We start from the raw sequence: 20836 nt of genomic DNA, 5'->3' as shown, positions 1-20836 counted from the left end.
GCTTGAGAAAGAATATAACTAAGGATGAATGCACAATACTAGCGAAAATCGTGAAACGGTAAGCATTGAGATCGCGTTTCACATCAGCACTGAAGAGAGGTTACTATCCTACTCCTGATACCAGCTGTCTACCCACGTAGCGGTGCGCTACAATCCAAACCCTTTTGACGCACGTTTGAGCAATCCTAATGCGAAAAAAGAAACGAAAAAGCGTCGGTTTGTCGACTGCAGCATAAATTAAGGTAGCAGTTTGATTTAGAGAGAGAAAACTGCAACACACAACGTAAGTGGCAGGTGTCTAGCATCAAAATGTCTGTCGAATGGTTGACTCGTTTCCAGTGAGCGACACCACTGTACAGGCACCGAACGATCTAACATCGACCGCTACCAGAGAAGCGATGTGTTATTGAAGAGCGGCGGCATAACACAGTGATCGAGCGAGCGAGCAGGTTGCATTAGCGAAATGAATCTCTTAGAGGACGCACACGATCACATTCATATAACGTTGCACGCGTGTAGTGTGTGTATTCGACTCTGCCTGCTGCAATTATGATTCAGACGCGTAAAAATGATAACACAGATGCATGCCAGGCACATTGTTCATGCGATAGTAATTATGGTCCATAAAAATAAAGTATGCAACGTGAGGTTAACACCAAGGGATGAAACTCTGCTTCTGCTTCAACCATCAGTAGGTAGAAACCCAAGGATATATTTTAAGATGTGAAATCATCTTTTATATAAACATGGATTGTATTTTCTCCTTCATCACAAAAGCAATATATTTCTGACTCTTTTATCATCGGTTCGTCGAAAAAAAAACAACAACAATAACTCATCGCATCGCGGTGGTATCTGGAAAGACCCGAGTTACCTCTTTACAAACGAAATTAGCTATGATTGTGTGTATGCTAATGCACTTTAAATAACTCATATTGAGGTGCTTTTTTTTTTACAAGATCCTTATGAAAATGATATGGTTGGGTGCAAAGGGACGAGCGATAGATTTTTTGTCTTTCAAATTGAAAGAGATAGTTAGTTTTGTTACAGGGCGCTACACAAAATAATTAATTGTGAGATAATGAAAACGATTAAAATGACAAAATCATCTTTCAGTTTGATCAAAATCGGTTCAAAGACGGCTGAAATTTCCATTAATATAACGATTTCTAATATTTGTGGTACCCCATCCATATTCGATAATTTGAACCAGCCGTTTAAAAACGAGATAGCGCCTTAAACGTTTTATTCCAGCCAATACCGATGTGGCTTTTACTGGCTTTTCGTGTTTGTTATAAATACGCACAACCAGCCGGCCAGTATATTATTATAAATTTAATTCATTAATGGTCACCGTATTTTTTGCAAGTGGAGCTGAATTTGTGTAATCGTATTGGCTAAATTTCACACATCTTTTGGTCTAAAATTACCTTCATATCAAATTTAGGTTCTAAAAGGGCACTGGAAATGTCATAAATAAGAAAAAGAGCAATATCCATACACTTTGAAGGCATTTGCGGTCTGCAACAAGAACTCAACTATCCATTTTGAAGAGATTGTATCTATTAAAGTATAGACAATAGATATTATTATCCCACATTGGGAAGCGCAACATTACGATATTTTCGAGTGGTTTAAAGGGATCCGGTAACTTTGTCTCAGATTCTGAAACAAAATTCAGGATTTAGCTCATGATGCAATGATAATTATAAACCTTTAGGTCAGTCAGGAACCCCATGACTTTTACAAGCCGATCGCCTGTCTGATTATCAAGATATTTATGATTGGAATTACAAATTTTGAAAACCGTTCGCCTGACGGTTTTCATAACACTACAGTCTATTGGGGAAAACGAGTATGGTAAACCGGTCACTCAAAGATTTTTACTTTTTTGAGGCACTTCTTGATCATTTTGAAGCGCAATTTTTTAGGGCTTTAATATAACACCATATCACAGACACTGATAACACGTAGGGCTGTGTATCTCAGATTTAACATTGTTAAACGATCCCTTTAAGGCGCTTCAGTGACTGGGGATGCGAAGTCGAGGGTTCGAATCCCGACACGGAACTAATATTCTTTGGCAAGATATTAACTGCACTTGTTACTCTCCATCCAGGTGTTAAATAAATGGTTACCCGGTAGGATGCGACCGTCATTGTTGGTCAAACAGTTTTAGAGCGTCAAGTAACGCCTATAGTACGAATGCTCACCAGGGAGTGGAGGTAGTGCACACAATGTGTGCGGGCAAGTATTGAATCCAACGACCAGGGTAATAGTAGGCCTATATATATATATGTAAAGCGATTCGAGTCATCGTAGATGTATTAAGCGCTATAATAAAAAGGAATATTATTATTATTATCGAGCGGGGGGGGGGGGGGGGGCGGGGGGTCGCACCCTATACTTTACCGTTGATTGGGGGCATATTTACATACATGTACTACTTTTAATGCTGAAGAAGGAACAAAATCTACCCATTTTCTCCTCATTTTATCTTTCCCTCTCTCTCTCTCTTTTGCTCGTTGTTAAAGCATGCAATGCGATCAACATTGCATATTACCAACTATTATCTTTTGATCGCATCTCTTTGTATCTTTTTAAAGAGATCCGGTAACTTTGTCTCCGATTCTGAAATAAAATTCTGGATTTAACTCATGCTGCAATGATAATTATAAACCTTGAGGTCAGTCAGGAACCCCATGACTTTTACAAGCCGATCGCCTGTGTGATTATCAAGATATTTATGATTGGAATTACAAATTTGAAAACCGTTTGCCCAACGGTTCATAATAACACTACAGTCTATTGGGGAAAACGAGTATGGTAAAACCGGTCACTCAAAGATTTTTTACTTTTTTGAGGCACTTCTTGATCATTTTGAAGCTTCAATATTACACCATATCACAAACACTGGTAACACGTAGGACCGTGTATCTCAGATTTAACATTGTTAAACGATCCCTTTAATTTTCTTTTTTTTAGGGTAAAGATTTATCACAAAGTTCTCTGCCCGTCCTTTTTGACGTAGTCCATGAGAACCGACCATTCACGGCAGGCGCGTACGCAGGATTTTTTCAAGGGGGGGGGGGGTTTAACATTTATAAATCGGGCCGAAAATTTCGCAACGACTCAGCCAGCCGCTGAATAAGCGGGGGGGGGGGGGGGGGGGGGGGGGGGGGGGGGGGGGGGGGGGGGTAAAGAGGACACACATTTTTTTTTTTTTTTTTTTTTTTGGTCTCGAAATTTGAAAATTTGACATTTTGCTCCGTTGGGGGGGGGGGGTAAGGTCAGCTTTTTTAGGTCAACCATGGGAATATTTTTTTTTTTTTTTTTTTTTTTTTTTTTAATAAAAAAAAAAAAAAAAAAAAAAAATCCAAAGGGGGGGGGGGGGGGGGGGGGGGGGGTTTAGAGAAATTTAGGGGGGGTTACACACAAAAAATTTACCAAAGGGGGGGGGGGTTAACCTCCCCCCCCCCCCCCCCCCCCCCCCCCCCCCCCCCCCCCCCCCCCCCCCCCCCCCCCCCTCCACCCCCCCCACCCCCCCCCCCCCCCCCCCCCCCCCCCCCCCCCCCCCCCCCCCCCCCCCCCCCCCCTGTGTACGCGCCTGATTCACGGCATCAGCATTTACCCGATACCCTTCACCTTTGACACTAAATATTCTTTCGAATCTCATGGCTGGATTGAAATGACCTTTCAAGATTCAAGATTCAGGTTATATGAGTCTTGTTCAGAAGAACAAAAGCTACCCTAGGGTAAAGGTCTAGTCGAGGTAAATATGGCGGGCCAAGCATGCCACTATCCGTACAACTATATAACTATACGTCTTTCCAGCCGAGCAATCAGAATGCAGGAAGCTGTACATCTATACCAGCGGCGGATTCAGGGGGCACAGGGGGCATATGCCCCCCCCCCCCGGTAAAAAAAAAGGAGGTGGAAAGAGAAAGGAGGAACAAAAAGAAAGAAAACGGAAGAGAGAAAGAAGAAGAAAAGAGTAATGAAAGAAAAAGGGAAGAAGAGAAAAAGGAGAGGAAAAGAAGAAAGGGAGAAGAGAGAGGAGAGAAAAGGCGGAAGGGAAGAAAGGGGTAAGACGGAGACGAGAAAAGGGGGAAAAGGAGAATAATGAGAAGGGAAAAGAAAGAAAGGGGGTGATATTATAAGAAGGTGTTATTTTTACCGGGAAAGGGGCGGGGGAGGGCACGCAATTTTGCAGTGTGCATAATATGGGGTTCCTCTTGCCAGGGGTGTAGCCTCCTCCCCCCAAAAAGCACAAGAAGAACCACAAAAAGGGGGGAAAGAGAGGAGAAAGGGATAACAAATAAAGAGATTTAAACAACGAAAGAAGAGAGGTGCGAGAGCATGAGGAATTGCATTTCTTTTAAAAGAAAACGTACCATTAACCTTTAGGAAGATGCTTTTCCTCTAATCTTTGACAGCTTTTCAATGAGTCTTTCTTATGATACAAAATGTGAGTGCCTGTATGAACATTTATTCTTGTAAACCACATTAAGATTACATGTAATTGCCATATTTAATGAGCTTTCAATACCCCCCTTACAATATCTGACATCAGTTTTAAATTATAAGCTAATTCATACGGCAGAGTTATGAAATATCGTCCCTCTTTATTTGTAAAATACGCTCACTGAAATATAAGTCTCGTATATCTTTGTAATAATAGCATTACACCTTTGATTCTTCAATGTTTTTGTTTGTTCTTTACGCGTCTTTCGTTCATTGGCTCCGATCTCCTGACATCCAACATTTACGGAATTCCTTTCAAATAATATGTACAATCATTTAAAGATATATCGTATGAGTGAGAACATGAATCAACTAGACAATCATAGTAGTGCACGGCAGTATACAGCCTCTTTTCATTTCATTATTTAAAACAAATCGGTTTGAGTGCGAGGGTTCAATTATCACTTACAAAGAAGAGAGCACCACAGAGATAAGAAGTAGGATGGCAATGGCGAGATCGACAGTACACAATGTCTCACATCTCCGACGACCGACGAACATTTGGGCCAGTAGTGCCCATAATATTAGCCTATCCATTGTACAGTACAAACGCGCACTTAATGCGTTCAAACATGATAAAATGGCCAGTAGAGGGCGGCAATCCGTTTTATATTGTAAACGGGTAGCGTATCTCGAGAATGATGTTAGTTGATACGTTCTCTAGCTGTCTTGGCCTACAAAGTAAAAACTGGCTCAGACGGACCCCGGTTCGAAACTGAGTCACGTCTTTCGGATGGTCGGCCCCAAACGTAAAAAGATAATCACATCTGATTGATACATTTGTCAAAATCCGATTATACACAGAAACACATCTCACAGTACTCACACACAGTATTCGAATTGAGACAAATTGACAACTCGATCTGTAGTGGAACTATGATGTCTGATAATTTGCATTCGCTTAAAAAATAAATAAAACAAAACAAAAACACACACTAAACAAAATCTTATTTCATTTCAAATCATTTCGTTAAATATTGATTTGTGACAAAACTTCAGTATTTGGTTCAGAATAAATGCCTTGACAAGTTGACACCAGATGCTTCATAAACTGATAAACAGTGGATAGATTCAACTTTGTCTCTCTGCATGCTTTAGCTGGGGAATCAGAAGGTCAATTGCACCATTGAAGCAGAAATATAGCTCCTGATAGGAAAGGGTTGAAGAAATACTAAAAATGATACTTAAGACAACAACAACAAAAACAATAATCATAAATAATAACAATAATAAGGATACCGATAATGATGATAATAATAATATTAATAATACTAAAAATAAATATAATATATAAAATAACAATAATAATCATAATAATTATATTAATAATAAAAAGAATTATAACAATAATAATTATAAAAATAGAAAATAAAAATTATAACATTGGTAAATGGTCTCAACTCTGAAATGAAGGGTCCTGACCCAGGTGTATTCAATGGGTAAGAATTGAAGGGCCCATAGGATGAGAACTAATAATACTAATGTAGCTACAAAAGGAGTTGGAAGGTTAAACTTTATTGGTAAGAGTTATACAGACTGTTTCGCCAGAAGGCTCATCAGCAACTAAATACATTATACATGGCAAAGTTAAAAACACTTATGTGCAGTCAGGCACTCAGGCAAGAATACAAAAGAGACACAAATAATTACCCTTCATGAGTGTTACATGAGTGTTTTTAACTTTGCCATGTATAATGTATTTAGTTGCTGATGAGCCTTCTGGTGGAACAGTCTGTATAACTCTTACCAATAAAGTTTAACCTTTCCAACTCCTATATACATTTGCTCCTACAGTTGAGCACTGTCAGAAATTGCAGTTTTACTAAACTTGCTTATATACAATGGGGATATATACGGATATACTGCCCAAGTGCCCATTTATTTATACGTTGCTAATCTGCCTATTTAACCGTATAATGATAACACCAGTAGTGATTTCTATTATGTTTACGGTTATGATTTGTGTAATGTTATTATGTTTCTATACCGTTTTGTACTCATGTTCAACGGTGTGTTGTATTTATTCCTGATTTTGTATGAATTGATAGTACATGTATGACAAATTGATGTTATATACATTCAATGTATATAACATCAATTTAACATGCATATCAATTTATACAGATTTGAAGAAACATCCATAAATTGAATTTTATGCCATGCTATTTGTGCATGATCAATAAATTTGAACATGAACTTGAACTATATATATAATATATAATACATTAATAATAATACTAATACTGTACTACTACATGTACACCTACTACAGGTAATAGAATAACAATAACAATAACTATAATAATAAAAATAAATTGTATCCAATAATAGGCTATCCACCATGCAGTGCCCAAGGTGATCCAATATTACCTTGTTCTAGCTGGGCTATCCATTTCAGTGCTCACATTAACACCAGGGTAAAGATGCAGAATAATGTATTACCAGACTTTACACTATTTTAAACTTTAAAAAAGAAGGAATTAGCTGCCCTATGAATTTTGCTAAAAGTTTTATTGACCTATCTCTACAATTTTTCAACTTTTATTGTAACTTCACAATCACTTTAATCAGGGGAAAATTCAGCAGTAAAGGCATGGGCACTTTTATACAACCCCTGTATCACAAACATCAGATTCCGTCATTAATAACTAAGGAAATGAAAGTTAATCAAATTTTCTGTATAGAGCAAATTAGAGAAGAGCTCGCAATTTGTTTTTCACTGATCATGACAATTTCGAAAAATTCATAACTTTCCTATTTCTAATGGGATGGGATATTGCTACACTTTCAATAATTTGTTATTTTCTGTTTTTATTAAAACCAGCTTGAATTATATCATGCAGGCTAGTTGGGTGGACTTCCCCATAAAAATATTCTTGTGAATTTGTACCTGTGTACTGGTCAGTAAATTAAGGTGAACCTACCTCTCCTTGCCTTGTGGGATGACCGGGACGGTTGATGAGAGCAATACCGTCATGGCATACAGCAACATCTTCTACAAAACAACAATCTGGAAGACGATCATCGCTGTCAAATTCATGCACATCAATGCCCAAATCTCGAAGGTTGTCGATGTACTTTTTCTGCTGCTCTCGAGCGAGCGCCAGGTCGGGCTTTCCCCCGGACTCGTCCGATCGTAACGCTTGCTCGACAAGGGTGCTTGCTACGCGACGGACAATCGCAAACTTGGCTTGAAATTTCTTCTCAACATCCTTGTCAATTACAGGGAGTTCCTCCATAGTGGCCGCTTGTTGTGAAGAAGTGAGAAAAGATATATAATGTGTGCTGATTATAAATACAACGTAAAACACGGTCGAGTGAGGGAGAGACAAGTTCTTTATTACCGCCCTATTTGTCCGTGCAGGTCTACAATATATATGGTTATCGGTACCGTACATAATGTACATGACTATATATCGCAGGCGTGTATTATCATGTGATGTATATCACGCGCGTAGTACATTGACCGGCCACCTGCACCGGTGCTGATGTGACAACAGTAGGCCTACCTATATCACTCAAACATAATATTGTTTGAGTTCTGTGACCATATATATATATATGTGTGTGTGTTTATATGTTATATATATGTTTACAGATATAAATATAGGAGTTGGAAGGTTAAAATTTATTGGTAAGAGTTATACAGACTGTTTCGCTTGAAGGCTCATCAGTGACTAAATACATTATACATGGCAAAGTTAAAAACACTCATGCAGTCAGGCAAGAATACAAAAGAGACACAAAAATACCCAAGTAAGGGTGAACGCAATAATGCAATAGTGGAATTAAGTGGTTTAAGGGTAAGGGGAAAGGTCATGGATATATATATATATATATTATGTATTCATATATGTACATTTATATACACTACATCATGCGGGCTTGTCCAACATTAAGGAATTTTTAAAGTATAAAAATACGTAGTTCTGACAGTACATCACATTACTCAATTGAACTCTTGACATTTTGAATATTCATGTTGGGATTGTTACATTATTATTTTATTCTATTCATTTTATTATTGTTCCACATTTTTACTGAGTGCTGTTAAGCGTATAGGGCCATTATGATAATGGCATAATTATGATATAGTATGTAATTTTCTTTTTCTTGCTTCATTGTCTCCTCCTCCCCCTCTTTCCATGCTGGCCCTTACCTTACCAACATTTCTTCATTTATTAGCAAACTCGTTTTGTTCTGTCTTGCTCTATGGTACTTATTCTTTCTCTCTCTCTCTCTCTCTCTCTCTCTCTTCTTTTTCTTCCCCATCACCGTTTCTCCTACATATAACTTTCTTCCTTCTCAACTTTTCTCTGTTGTTGTTGTTTTGCTCTGGTTTGCGCTTTCGCTCTCCATATCTTCCCACTTTCTCTTTTTCATATAATACATCAATCTATCTCTTTTGTAAATATTTTCCATGCGTAATTGCTTCTATTTTATCTTCTTCAAAGAAATTAAAGCATTCAGGTATTATATTCTGTTCGGGGGACCTTGCTCTAACAAGCCCAGCTTCTATAAGGTCTCCTCTTTCTTTCATGTACAGAACATGATCTTACATAAGTAACTTGTTTATAGAATTTCTTTAGTTAATAACAAGATTTGTAATAATGTTGAACGTTACTATTGTGCTTCAAATGATGTTTGTTATATTGATAATCTGCTGTTCCAGTAACTTTATTTGAAATTCTATGTACAAAATATGTTTGTGAAAGAAGAAATAATATGAACTGAACTGAACTGATATTGTATTGCGTTTTGCTATTCATTGTTTTCTAACTTCTCTGTATACAAGGGAGGCTACTTCCTGATAGGAAACCGTTTCGTTCCGGGAACAAGCCATAAAACTTCAGCCTTTTGTTTGTGTACCGGACTTCGTCAATATTTTGTCCGGTCGGATTCCTTTGTTTCTGTTAAAAACGTTGACCTTTCTAGTATAGTTAGGACAATATAAAACTAAAAATTGTTTTACCGTCTCTATATTGCATCTATTACAAAAACCAGTGGGATGAATTCCTAATCTGCCGCATGTAATCGCCTCTCTATGAACATAAATATTGTTTGTTAACATCTCAGTTTTGAATGTTCTCAAATGAGAGTTTGTGATTATTCCACCTCTTGCCAAAGGAGTTTGGGACTTATCAGTAAGCTTTTCATCTCTAACAAAGTTAGATTACTATTGATTTATATATTTTCTTCAGTAATGCGCGGGCCTTTGCGTGGAAATCCGCCACCTATAAGTCTCTTGGATTCCACAATGCCCAGGAATCCACTCTACGAATATCAACTCCTCTAGGCCTACTCTTTAAATGAGTAGATATGGTGAGAATCTCCAGAATAAAAGTTTTTTCATTCAGGAGCACTCAGTGAATCACTAAATATACCCCCCCCCCCCCACAAACTGTCAAAGATATTAATTTCCCGGCTCTACCGTTATATCAGAGATATATCACACGTTGTTGGCGGGATTAATCGCAACATGATCTCCCCATTCTTTGTTTTCTTCTTCCTCTTTTTTTCCTTCCCTTTATCGCTTCTTTTCCTTTTACTTTCCCTTTCCTAATTCCTTCTCTTTTTTTTTTTGCTGGGGGGGGGGGAGGGGGGCAATTACTCCTTTTGGCCCCTCCCCCATCTCCTTCTTCCCCCTTTTCTTTTCTTCTTCCTCTCCCTTTCTCTCCTCTTTCCCTTTCCCTTCTTTTCCCTCTCTCCCCCTCTCTCTCTCTCCCTCTCGCTATCTCTCTTTTTAATGACGTATTACCAAGTTGTCTGTCTATTCTTTTTCGATGTTGTTGTTGTGTTTGAGTTATTGGCGATTTCAGTAATTTGACTATTGTCGCCAAAATACTTTACGGCTCGTGTTATATCTCTCTATTTTGTATTTTTTAAAAATTTATTTATTTCGTTTTATATTTATCTAGGCCTATCTGAATTTACGGTATTTACGATGTTGTTGTTGTGTTTTGAGTTATTGGCGATTAGTCAGTGATTTGACTATTGTCGCCAAAATACTTTACGGCACGTGTTATATCTCTCAATTTTGGATTAAAAAAAAAAAATATTTATTTCGTTTTTATATTTATCTATCTTTTAAGATAGTATCGTAAAATAATATCGTAAGCAAAACATTCATGGGCTTTGTTAGTGTTTCTTAACAGTACGTGCAGATTATTTGTTGTATCACATACACACCATACATAAATATGTATATAAGATAGCACCTATACAAGCCTCTATATTCAGTAATCTTATCATACCTTTTATCATTGTTGTTACTTTTTCTTATTTTCTTTTCTTAATACATTATGTTATTATATTTTTAATGTACTGAGTGTAATTTAACATATTTATAATATTGTATTATGTTTTACTGTTTTTATTTTATTTTCTTATTACATTATGTTATTATATTTTTAATGTACTGAGTGTAATTTAGCATATTATAATATTGTATAATGTTTTACTATTCTTATTTTATTTTCTTATTACATTATGTTATTATATTTTTAATGTACTGAGTGTAATTTAACATAATATATTGTATTATGTTTTACTGTTCTTATTTTATTTTCTTATTACATTATGTTATTATATTTTTAATGTACTGAGTGTAATTTAGCATATTTATAATATTGTATTATATTTTACTGTTCATCAAGGGAGGTATTACTTCCTGATAGGGAACCGTTTCGTTCTGAGAAAGAACCGTACAATAGCTTTTTGTATACTGGACTCACTCTTTTTTAAGTATTCCATAATTTTTTCCGGTTGGGATTCGTTAATTTCTGTTAAAAACATAGCCCTTTCTATAATATAGTTAGGGCAATGTACTAAAAAATGTTTTACAGTCTCTATTTCACTGGGGCATCTATTACAGAAACCAGTAGCATGAATTCCCAATCTGAGGAGATCCTGGTTAAGTCCAAGGACTCCAAAGCGGAGTCGATGAATAATTGTTGAATGTTGTCTCTCTAATGAACATATATATGGTTTATTAACATCTTTTTGATATGTTTTCAAATACGAGTTGGTTTTGTTCCACCTTTCTTGCCAAAGGAGTTTGGAACTTGTAGTAATTAAGCTTTTCATTTCTGACATATTTAGATTATTATTGACTTCTATTTTCTTTACTAATGCGGCCTTTGCGTGGAAATCCGCCATCTCGTTCCCTTTTATTCCACAATGTCCAGGTATCCACTCTACATATATATCAACTCCTTTATTCTTTAAGTGAGTAGTCATGGTGAGAATTTCCAGAATAAAAGATTCATCCTTCTGTTGTTGTAATGCAATAAGTGCACTAAGTGAATCACTAAAAATAACAACCCCCACATAAATATCTAATTCATCTACCCATCTGAGAGCAAGAATGATGGCAGCCAATTCAGCCCTGTACGAAGAGGTGAAATTTGCTAACCTTTTGCTCCGATGTACAGAATAGGGACGTAAAAAGCAGCTGCAGAGGTCCCTCTTTCAGGTACTTTTGATCCATCGGTGTACATATGTAATTGAATGTTGTTGTTGTGTTTTGAGTTATTGGCGATTAGTCAGTGAATGTTGTTGTTGTGTTTTGAGTTATTGGCGATTAGTCAGTGATTTGACTATTGTCGCCAAAATACTTTACGGCACGTGTTATATCTCTCAATTTTGGATTTAAAAAAAAAAAAGAGGAACAGGAAAAGGAAGGAGAGTTATGGAATCTACATCTGAATTTACGGTATCCTCGAATAGTCGAATTATATTAGAAATTTAAGGTCCTCTTGAGTCTTGGTTTCGTCGCGTCGAGGAGTGAAATTGATTTCTGATTTACATAGCTAGGTACCGGTATATATGTTGGGAATTACAACAGACCAGATCCTGTGAGTAGCTTGTTATAGTTATGGTTATTTTATTGGAAGGCTAGACTGGAAAAACACTGGATTAGCCTTTAATAGTTCTGACCTAATCACACATTCGTTCAGTCCCACATCCGTATTTTAAGTTAGTTGTTGAACCATAGACGTAATACAGCTCGAACTCTCCGCTCCCGCTATATACTGCGCTCGCGCTCTGGGCCTGTGCGCCTGTGTTGGGGCGAGGGGGAGGTCGAGGGGGTGGGAGGGGGGGGGGGGTGGTGGTGGTAGTTACGCACTTTATTTGGAAAGGCTGAAAACTGATGTCCTCTAAATTCAGTGTAATTTCTTTGGTAACACTACAGTTCTTCTAGTTTTACTAGTTTGGCCTTGGGTTAAGTCTACGTCTACTAGTATTTCTCAGTCTGTCTATGGTGGCCCTGAAGGGACATCGCGAATAGACTAAATCGTGAAAAATATGCGATAAAATTCACGATATCGTCAATTTTATCGCATATTTTTCACGAAGAAATTCACGAAATTGACGATATCGTGAACTTTATCGTGAACTTTTCACGATGAAATTGACGATATCGTGAATTTTATCGTGAAAAGTTCACGATATAAAGTTCACGATATCGTCAATTTTATCGTGTACTCTATCGTGTACTCTCCTGACGGGCGCTTCGTAAACAAAACCAGCCCTAGCTGGGGGAGACAGAGAGAAGGAAAAAAGGGAAAGGGAAAGAGAAGATAAAAGGAAAGAAAGAATAATAAGAAGAAAAGAGGGAAACGGGGGGGGGGGGGGGGGGGGGGGGGGGGGGGCGAAGGGCTCTTGCCTCCTCCTCACTCCCCCCCCCCCTCCCCGCCAAAATATAAATCAGAGAGAGAGAGAGAAGGGAAAGGGAAAGAGAAGATAAAAGGAAAGAAAGAAGAGGAAGAAGAAGAAAAGAGGAAAACGGGGGAAGGGCGAAGGACTCTTGCCCCCCCTCCCCCCCTCCCCCCCCCCCCCCGCCAAAAATAAATCAGAGAGAGAGAGAGAGAGAAGGGAAAGGGAAAGGGAAAGAGAAGATAAAAGGAAAGAAAGAAGAGGAAGAAGAAGAAAAGAGGGAAACGGGGGCAAAGGGCTTTTGCCTCGTCCCCCCGCCCCCCGCCAAAAAATAAATAAGAGAGAGAGAGAGAAGGAAAGGGAAAGAGAAGAAAGAAAGAGAAAAACGAAAAAGAGGGAGAATAGGAAAGAAAGGAAAAGAAAGAAAAGAAAGGAGGCAAGAGCCCTTCGCCCCTGTTTCCCTCTTTTCTTATTCTTTTTCCTCTTCTTTCTTTCCTTTTATATTTTCTTTCCCTCTCCCTTCTCTTTCCCTTTATGGCGGGGGGGGGGGGGGAGGGGGATGTAAGAGCCTTTCGCCCTTCCCCCGTTTCCCTCTTTCCGTCTTCTTCTTCTTTCTTTCCTTTTATATTTTCTTTCCCTTTCCCTTTCCCTTCTCTCTATCTCTCTCTCTCTCTCTCTCCTATTTATTTGTTGGCGCGGGAGGGGGGGGGGGGGAGGAGGCAAGAGCCCCTCTTTTCTTATTCTTCTTCCTTTTCTTTTTTATCCTCTTTCCCTTTCCCTTCTCTCTCTCTCTCTCTTATTTATTTTTTGGGCGGGGGGATGCAAGAGCCCTTCGCCCCCGTTTCCCTCTTTTCTTCTTCTTCTTCCTCTTCTTTCTTTCCTTTTATCTTCTCTTTCCCTTTCCCTTTCCCTTCTCTCTCTATCTCTTATTTATTTTTTTGGCGGGGGTGGGGAGGGAGGAGGCAAGAGCCCTTCGCCCTTCCCCCGTTTCCCTCTGTCCTTCTTATTCCTCTTCTTTCTTTCCTTTTATATTTTTTTTCCCCTTTCCCTTCTCTCTCTTATTTATTTTTGGCGGGGGGGGGGGGGGGGGGGGAGGAGGCAAGAGCCCTTCGCCCTTCCCCTGTTTCCCTCTTATTCCTCTTCTTTCTTTCCCTTTCCCTTCTCTCTCTCTCTCTCTCTTATTTATTTTTTTGGCGGGGGGGGGGGGGGGGGGGGAGGTAAGAGCCTTTCGCCCTTCCCCCGTTTCCCTCTTTCCTTCTTCCTCTTCTTTCTTTCCTTTTATATTTTCTTTCCCTTTCCCTTTCCCTTCTCTCTCTCCTTATTTATTTTTTGGCGGGGGGGGGGGGGGGGGGGGGGGAGTGAGGAGGAGGCAAGAGCCCCCCCCCCCCCCCCCCCCCCCCCCCCCCCCCCCGTTTCCCTCTTTTCTTCTTATTATTCTTTCTTTCCTTTTATCTTCTCTTTCCCTTTCCCTTTTTTCCTTCTCTCTGTCTCCCCCAGCTAGGGCTGGTTTTGTTTACGAAGCGCCCGTCAGGAGAGTACACGATAGAGTACACGATAGAGTACACGATAAAATTGACGATATCGTGAACTTTATATCGTGAACTTTTCACGATAAAATTCACGATATCGTCAATTTCATCGTGAAAAGTTCACGATAAAGTTCACGATATCGTCATTTTCGTGAATTTCTTCGTGAAAAATATGCGATAAAATTGACGATATCGTGAATTTTATCGCATATTTTTCACGATTTAGTCTATTCGCGATGTCCCTTCAGGGCCACCATACTGTCTACCTCATTTACAGTTGAAGATTCTTGCAGACTGATGAGTGTGTGCATGGTGCAATAATCCTGGCTGTGTATTAAAAACTGTTCCATTGATTCTCAACATTTCAAACACCACTGTTACTGTTCAAAACTCAACTGAGTTCACTCAAAATCAGTACTTTTTTAGGGATAATTGATGAAACCTCGTCCTCAATAAATAGCAGTAAATACAATCTTTTCAACTTACCGATGTTAGAAAGAATATTTTGAAAATTCAAATCGAGAGTCTACTGTTAAACTTGTCGATCAGCCACTTTTTATTCATTGTATGCATTACTAGTGTACAATTGTGTGCAGTGTGTGTATTATGTGTAATTGCAGGCTCTCAGCACGAGTAGTACAGCGCTAGAGGTCAATAAGCATTAGCATTGACTCTATGCTTTGCTGGAGTGCTCACTAGTACTATAACTATAATTATAAGTACAGTAACAGTACTACTCTACAGTAATGTCTTTTGTTGATCTTGGTTCAGCATATTGCGGAGTTGGCGCAAGTCTGCAGGAATGGGGCTTTATGGGTGATTCCTATATATGGCATGCACTTTCAGCTTAAAGAGAAGGTTGAGTTCTGGGAAGAGGTGAAAAATAATTTGTGAGCGTTATCATTCTTATTATGCAAGTGTGGAAGAACATCAGATAAGACATGTTCCCTGAAAAGCATGGCTCTTCAAATGCCTTCATATTCTAAATATGTCATGTATATCGTAAAACTCGGGTGGGGGGGGGGAAGGTTTTTTAAGCCATGTGTTCGTGTAGTCCCATATACATCTTTCTGTGTACAGTGTTTGTAACTTTACCAAGATTTGGCCAAATCTCTTATCATTTTGATGATTCCAGAACCTTGCAATACACATAAATTCTTATATGCTAGATGATCAACCTTTTCTGGTCGATTCCACACCGTTTCTTTCACAATGCAATCGCATGACCAGAACTCAACTTCATCTTTAATTGCACTGGGCGTGCACTTTTGCTAAAATTTAAAATAGTGAAATGTGATTCCATTGGCATTGATGCTGTTAATGTAAAGGAAAAACCTATTATTCTTGGTTTGTAGAAAATTTGTGTCAGACATACTAGCAGAAACTCATTAAATTAGACTAGAACAACTAGTCTACCTGCACTCCTACAAACAGTACAATGCATACCATGAAGGTCTATGACTATGACCAAGTCACTAACAAGGGTCCATCATAAGGCTAAGCTACATACCCTTTAAACAATGTGACATGGGCATTTCACGAAACTGTTGGCTGAGCAACGAGAATATCAGTGAGATTTGCCCAAGACTTCTAGTAATATTTGCATTCATTAATTTCATGCAATTTCTGCCATTTGTATCTTTATTGATCCTTTAAAGTTTTACACTGGCATCGATAACGGCTTGAAATTTTTAGTTATTTATCAATCATGATTTTTTACCACAACTCAACTTCAGAAAATATTGGACCAAGATAAACAGATTAAATTATCCTAAAATCCTTAATTAGATTTAGATGAATTTCATACTTTGAAAACTAAGTGCGTAGTTTATGGTCCTGCATCATACTAGATCGCCTTTGGTGACTCTCAGTAAATGATAAATGCTTATTTACATCGCCTCTAATTAGGGGCGAGGGTATTAAATGGAGTTTTATTGTCCTCCTTCTTTGTCCCTCCTCTGTAATACTTCATGATTATTTTATGTAAGCTTTGTGTTATTGTTGATTTCTTTCAGAGTTGTGTAGTTATGGCCTCACTGTTCACATCAAGATATGCTCTAAGGATGATCATCAGGAATACTACAAGAAACTATAATGTACCCACCTGTGTCAAGACAGTGCAATATCTTCCATTGCAAAGATTGTTCTTAGTACAACAAACCTCATCTCTTCACACCTCTGTCATCCATCATGCAAAGAAAGGTTATTTAATTTAATCAACTCACTCCCAGATCCTAATCTAATGATTGGTCATGCGCGGTCACGTGTGATTCATTTACTGAGCCTATGGCAGTCGTTTTCATGAAAAGGAGTGCAATATTTCCAGTACTATTGAACTTGTTTTCAGAGCGGGCAGTATAGCGCGTAGAGGTTAGAGCGCTTAATACTGCGTGTGCATAGGCCTATTCTTGCGCAGCACTATGCGTACATGGGTGTAGAGTGCGCTTGCTATAAGTTTGCGCACTAAATTGAGACTTATTAAAACTTGAGATTTATTTGTCAGCCATGTACTATCACGAAACAATCTTGAGTTAATTCTTTTTACATCAAATAACAAGGATCTAGGAGTTTCGTTGTATAAAACAAATGATGCTGTGTGTAACTATGGCACTCAGCCTAGCGGCTTCGTGCGATAGATACACGCAGCCTCATCTCGAGTGCGGATAGATCGTATAATGAACTCATGCGCATGCATCATTTGTATACTATCTGCCATTAGAAATGCAATACATGTCCCTGTCCATGCCACTTCCATTATTGGTACTGGTTCATTTTTTGTTTTTTGTTGTTGATGGGAACTTGATTCAGCATCAAATAACTAGTGGGATGGGGGCTGTTTGCCATCTGACAAATTTCTTACCAGTTAAGAAAATACCTGAATTTCCAGCTAATTTTGTGATCAATTAGCTGTTAAAACTTAATAATTTTTTTCAACATTTTCTGCTTGGCCTAGCAAAACTCTGATGGCATATTTTAAGATGTAGATGCATTTTTCTTTATCAAAATTCTGTAAGAAGGGTTGAAGTACAAATGTACCCCATTCAAGCTAATGAATTAAATCTTAATTCTCTGAATGGTCCTGTTGTTATTATTTAAGTAAACTCTCTGCCCTTGCTGAATTCATTGTGTGATAAACATGCTTATTCTAATGTCAACTTGATTTAAGCCATTAGAACAGTAGAAGCGTACTTCCTTGAATGGTGATCTAACAATGACAACATTTTCAAGCCTTTGATACTCTCCTTCTCTCTTGTGACATTGTATTATTTGCCTCACGCTCTTCTCTTTCTCTCTCTCTCTCTCTCTCTCTCCAGGTAAAAAGCACAAACCTAAAGTTGTGGTTGAAATGTCTGTAGATGATGATATATTGGATTTAAATGATGTGAAGGAAAATATGCAGAATGCTATTGATGCATTGAAGAAAGACTACACTAGTACCCTGACCATCAGGACTTCACAAGGTAGATATACACAGTTTCTTTATTAAAAACAAAACCTCTCAGCAGAAATATGTTTATGTGACTTATGTGACTTTTGTGAACATCTTAAGTGAGTGAAATTGCCTCCGAGCATCTACAGTGAATGGTTTGGGAGAACCACCTTTAGAAATTTGTAACATGTTAAAAGTCAATGCATTTACCTCTCTTACTATCCTTGTTAGGGATATTGACCATTTGTTTGTTTTTCTGAAGTGTGTTATCCACTTTTGAGAACACTACCTACATGTATATTGTTCTGATGATAATAAGAAATAATATTCAATTGACATACATTAGTAGCTCATGTGTAGTATTGAAAGAAAGAGTTTTGTTAAACTGATGTCACATGGAAGGCATTATATTGTAATTACAATGTCCCATTTTACATTTCCAGTTCTTTTCAAGTTGGATAAATCCTAATGTTTTTTTTTACTTGTAGGTGCCTTGGATCACATTCTAGTAATTACACCTGATGGTAAATTCCCTCTCAATCAACTAGGACAGATGACATCCAAATCATCTAGTAGCATCACTGTCAACCTTACTAATTTTCCACAGGTAATTCTTTACTTTGTTTATGTTAAAACAGCTAAAAGATTAAAAAATGGGTTCTCTTCTGCTCTACATGACAGTATGATTTGTTGATCCTTAGTACTTCATTATCAAGTTCTCAAAAAAAAAAAAATGTGTGACACAAGTCCTTGGACCTTGATGATCATGATACAGGAAAGACTGACTTTACAATGCATTAACCCATTTCATTATCAAGTAGATTGACAATTTTTATCAAAAAATTATTGACAGAATATTCAGATCTTGGTGGTTTAAATCACTATTGTGTAGAAATATCTTTGCTTGAAAAGTGAAGTCTATATCAACTGTGTATAGAACAATAATGATAGCAGAGATGATGGTAATTATAAAGAATAGTCAGAATATTGAATCAAGTGTAAAGCTATGGAGAGATTTCCATCACACATAGAGGAAATTAAACATCATATTGACAACAAAGTTGTATCAGTCAATTTGAATAATTATTTCATAAAGGTATAAAAAGATAACTTGCATGTATGTTGTTCTAGTTGAAGCAAACAATGCTGTGAGATACATTTAATTTCTGTCTTTTTTTTCTACATTTTAGGCTACCGAAGCTGCAGCTAAGGCAATACGGGATGCAGGAATGAATCTCAATCCAAAGATAGAGGGCAGTGTCATTCAAGTACCCATCCCAAAGTAAGTATTAGTGATACTTCTGTTTGAAGGAAAAAAGGTAAGAGAAACCTGACTATTGGTTCATAATTAATAGGGATAAAACACAATTATGTAACGACAGGAAGAAATGAAAAGAGTTGTCGTCCCCCACTCTCCATTGGTGGAAGGAGAAAAAAAAGGGGAGAAAAGGGTCATGAACAAAAGAAAGAAGATATATACCCCTTTCATATACCAGTTATGGCTTGTCTTTTATTTCTGAGACTTGTGCCTCCCATCCCCAGTGAGTTCAGTGCCCTTTCTACCACACTATGCCAGTGATGAAATAGATTTCTAACTTATTCAGACAACCCCTCCCCAAAGAAAGAGAAGTAGAAAATGTAATATTTGTTTTGATTTTCAGAGTCACAAAAGAACACAGGGAGAATCTTGTTAAATCAGCTAAAGGAATGTGTGACAAGGCAAAGGTTAACATTCGTGGTGCGAGATCCAAGTACATCACCTTAGTACGCAAACACAAAGAAGGAACTTCTAAGGATACTATATTCAGATTGGAGCAACAGATACATCAAGTTACAGACACTTTTAATGATTCAGCAGATAAATTGTTTTCATTAAAAACAAAAGAACTGCTTGGAAAGTGAATGAGATGTTATATTCCATCGTAACACAAAGAAGGCTTTGTCAGAGCAACTTTAGTTTTATCATGAGAAAACCAATGGGACACTGTCAGTTGCTGTTGTGGAGCTGTTGTATGAGGAGGGACACCTATCCTTGCATTGCGTATTCAAAAATGTAAAATAGGAGTGTAAGGAACTTATAGGACATGATATCAGTATGGTACTACATGTACAAGTATTCGATGGAATCAGTCCAAAATGTTATGATTGCAATATTGCATTTTTGATGATAAATGGTATTGAAGTCTTTTAAGGCCACTTTCGCATCTGCGGTTTCTTTTATTCTAAAACAAAATAGTAAGCAATGAAACAACTTTAATGATCAAGTAAAAAATTGTAATATTTTGCCTACTTTGAATTTTATACGGTTAGCCAAAAGAAGGGAAAAAAAAGATCTTCTGTTAGTCTATTAATGAACTACATTATCTTAAAAGGACTGTATGGCATCTGTTTTTGTGTTCTTTATATTAGCCTATTAATAGAAAGTACCGCTGAAAAACAGCCGATTATTATTTGATTTCTTTAAAAGGGCAGGACTTTGTATGTACAGAGGATGACTGATGCTGATGTAAAATGGGGAAGCACAGAAAATGCGGGGTCATTAAGATTTTTTTTTTAGCAGAACAGAAGTCATCTTAATGTTAAATGTATATATCATGTCAAAATTATAGGGGCTGACAATGTAGAGGGACAATGGCGATTCGGTACAATTTTTGGTATTAAAAAGTGTCGGAACTTCATCTATTTACTGATTGTT

At 37.7% G+C, this 20836-nt stretch overlaps 2 protein-coding genes across 3 annotated transcripts in view; one reads left to right on the top strand and one right to left on the bottom strand.

Annotated features, from left to right (window-relative positions):
* The window catches only part of LOC115929148 (N(G),N(G)-dimethylarginine dimethylaminohydrolase 1-like), a 14924-nt gene extending 7161 nt beyond the window's left edge, over positions 1–7763 (bottom strand). The window contains exon 1 of the mRNA XM_030997485.1: positions 7449–7763. Coding sequence (XP_030853345.1) covers positions 7449–7763 — 315 coding nt within the window. The remainder of the gene's footprint in view (positions 1–7448) is intronic.
* LOC587941 (ribosome-recycling factor, mitochondrial) overlaps positions 1–20820 on the top strand; it is a 24286-nt gene extending 3466 nt beyond the window's left edge. The window contains exons 1-6 of one of the 2 annotated variants that reach the window (XM_030997692.1): positions 12274–12380; positions 16727–16913; positions 18026–18172; positions 18630–18748; positions 19332–19423; positions 19803–20820. In XM_030997692.1, the coding sequence (XP_030853552.1) occupies positions 16739–16913; positions 18026–18172; positions 18630–18748; positions 19332–19423; positions 19803–20043 (774 nt within the window). In that variant the 5' untranslated portion in view covers positions 12274–12380; positions 16727–16738 and the 3' untranslated portion in view covers positions 20044–20820. Of the gene's footprint in view, positions 1–12273; positions 12381–16726; positions 16914–18025; positions 18173–18629; positions 18749–19331; positions 19424–19802 lie in introns of those variants that run through there. The other variant, XM_030997693.1, reaches the window with a different exon arrangement.
* The last annotated feature ends 16 nt before the right edge of the window (positions 20821–20836 follow it).

This window comes from Strongylocentrotus purpuratus, unplaced genomic scaffold, assembly GCF_000002235.5.
Source record: "Strongylocentrotus purpuratus isolate Spur 01 unplaced genomic scaffold, Spur_5.0 spur5_scaffold_4, whole genome shotgun sequence".
Taxonomy (NCBI): Eukaryota; Metazoa; Echinodermata; class Echinoidea; order Camarodonta; family Strongylocentrotidae; genus Strongylocentrotus; species Strongylocentrotus purpuratus.
Note: the sequence above shows the minus strand (reverse complement) of the source record. Positions and strands in the feature narration are given on the sequence as shown.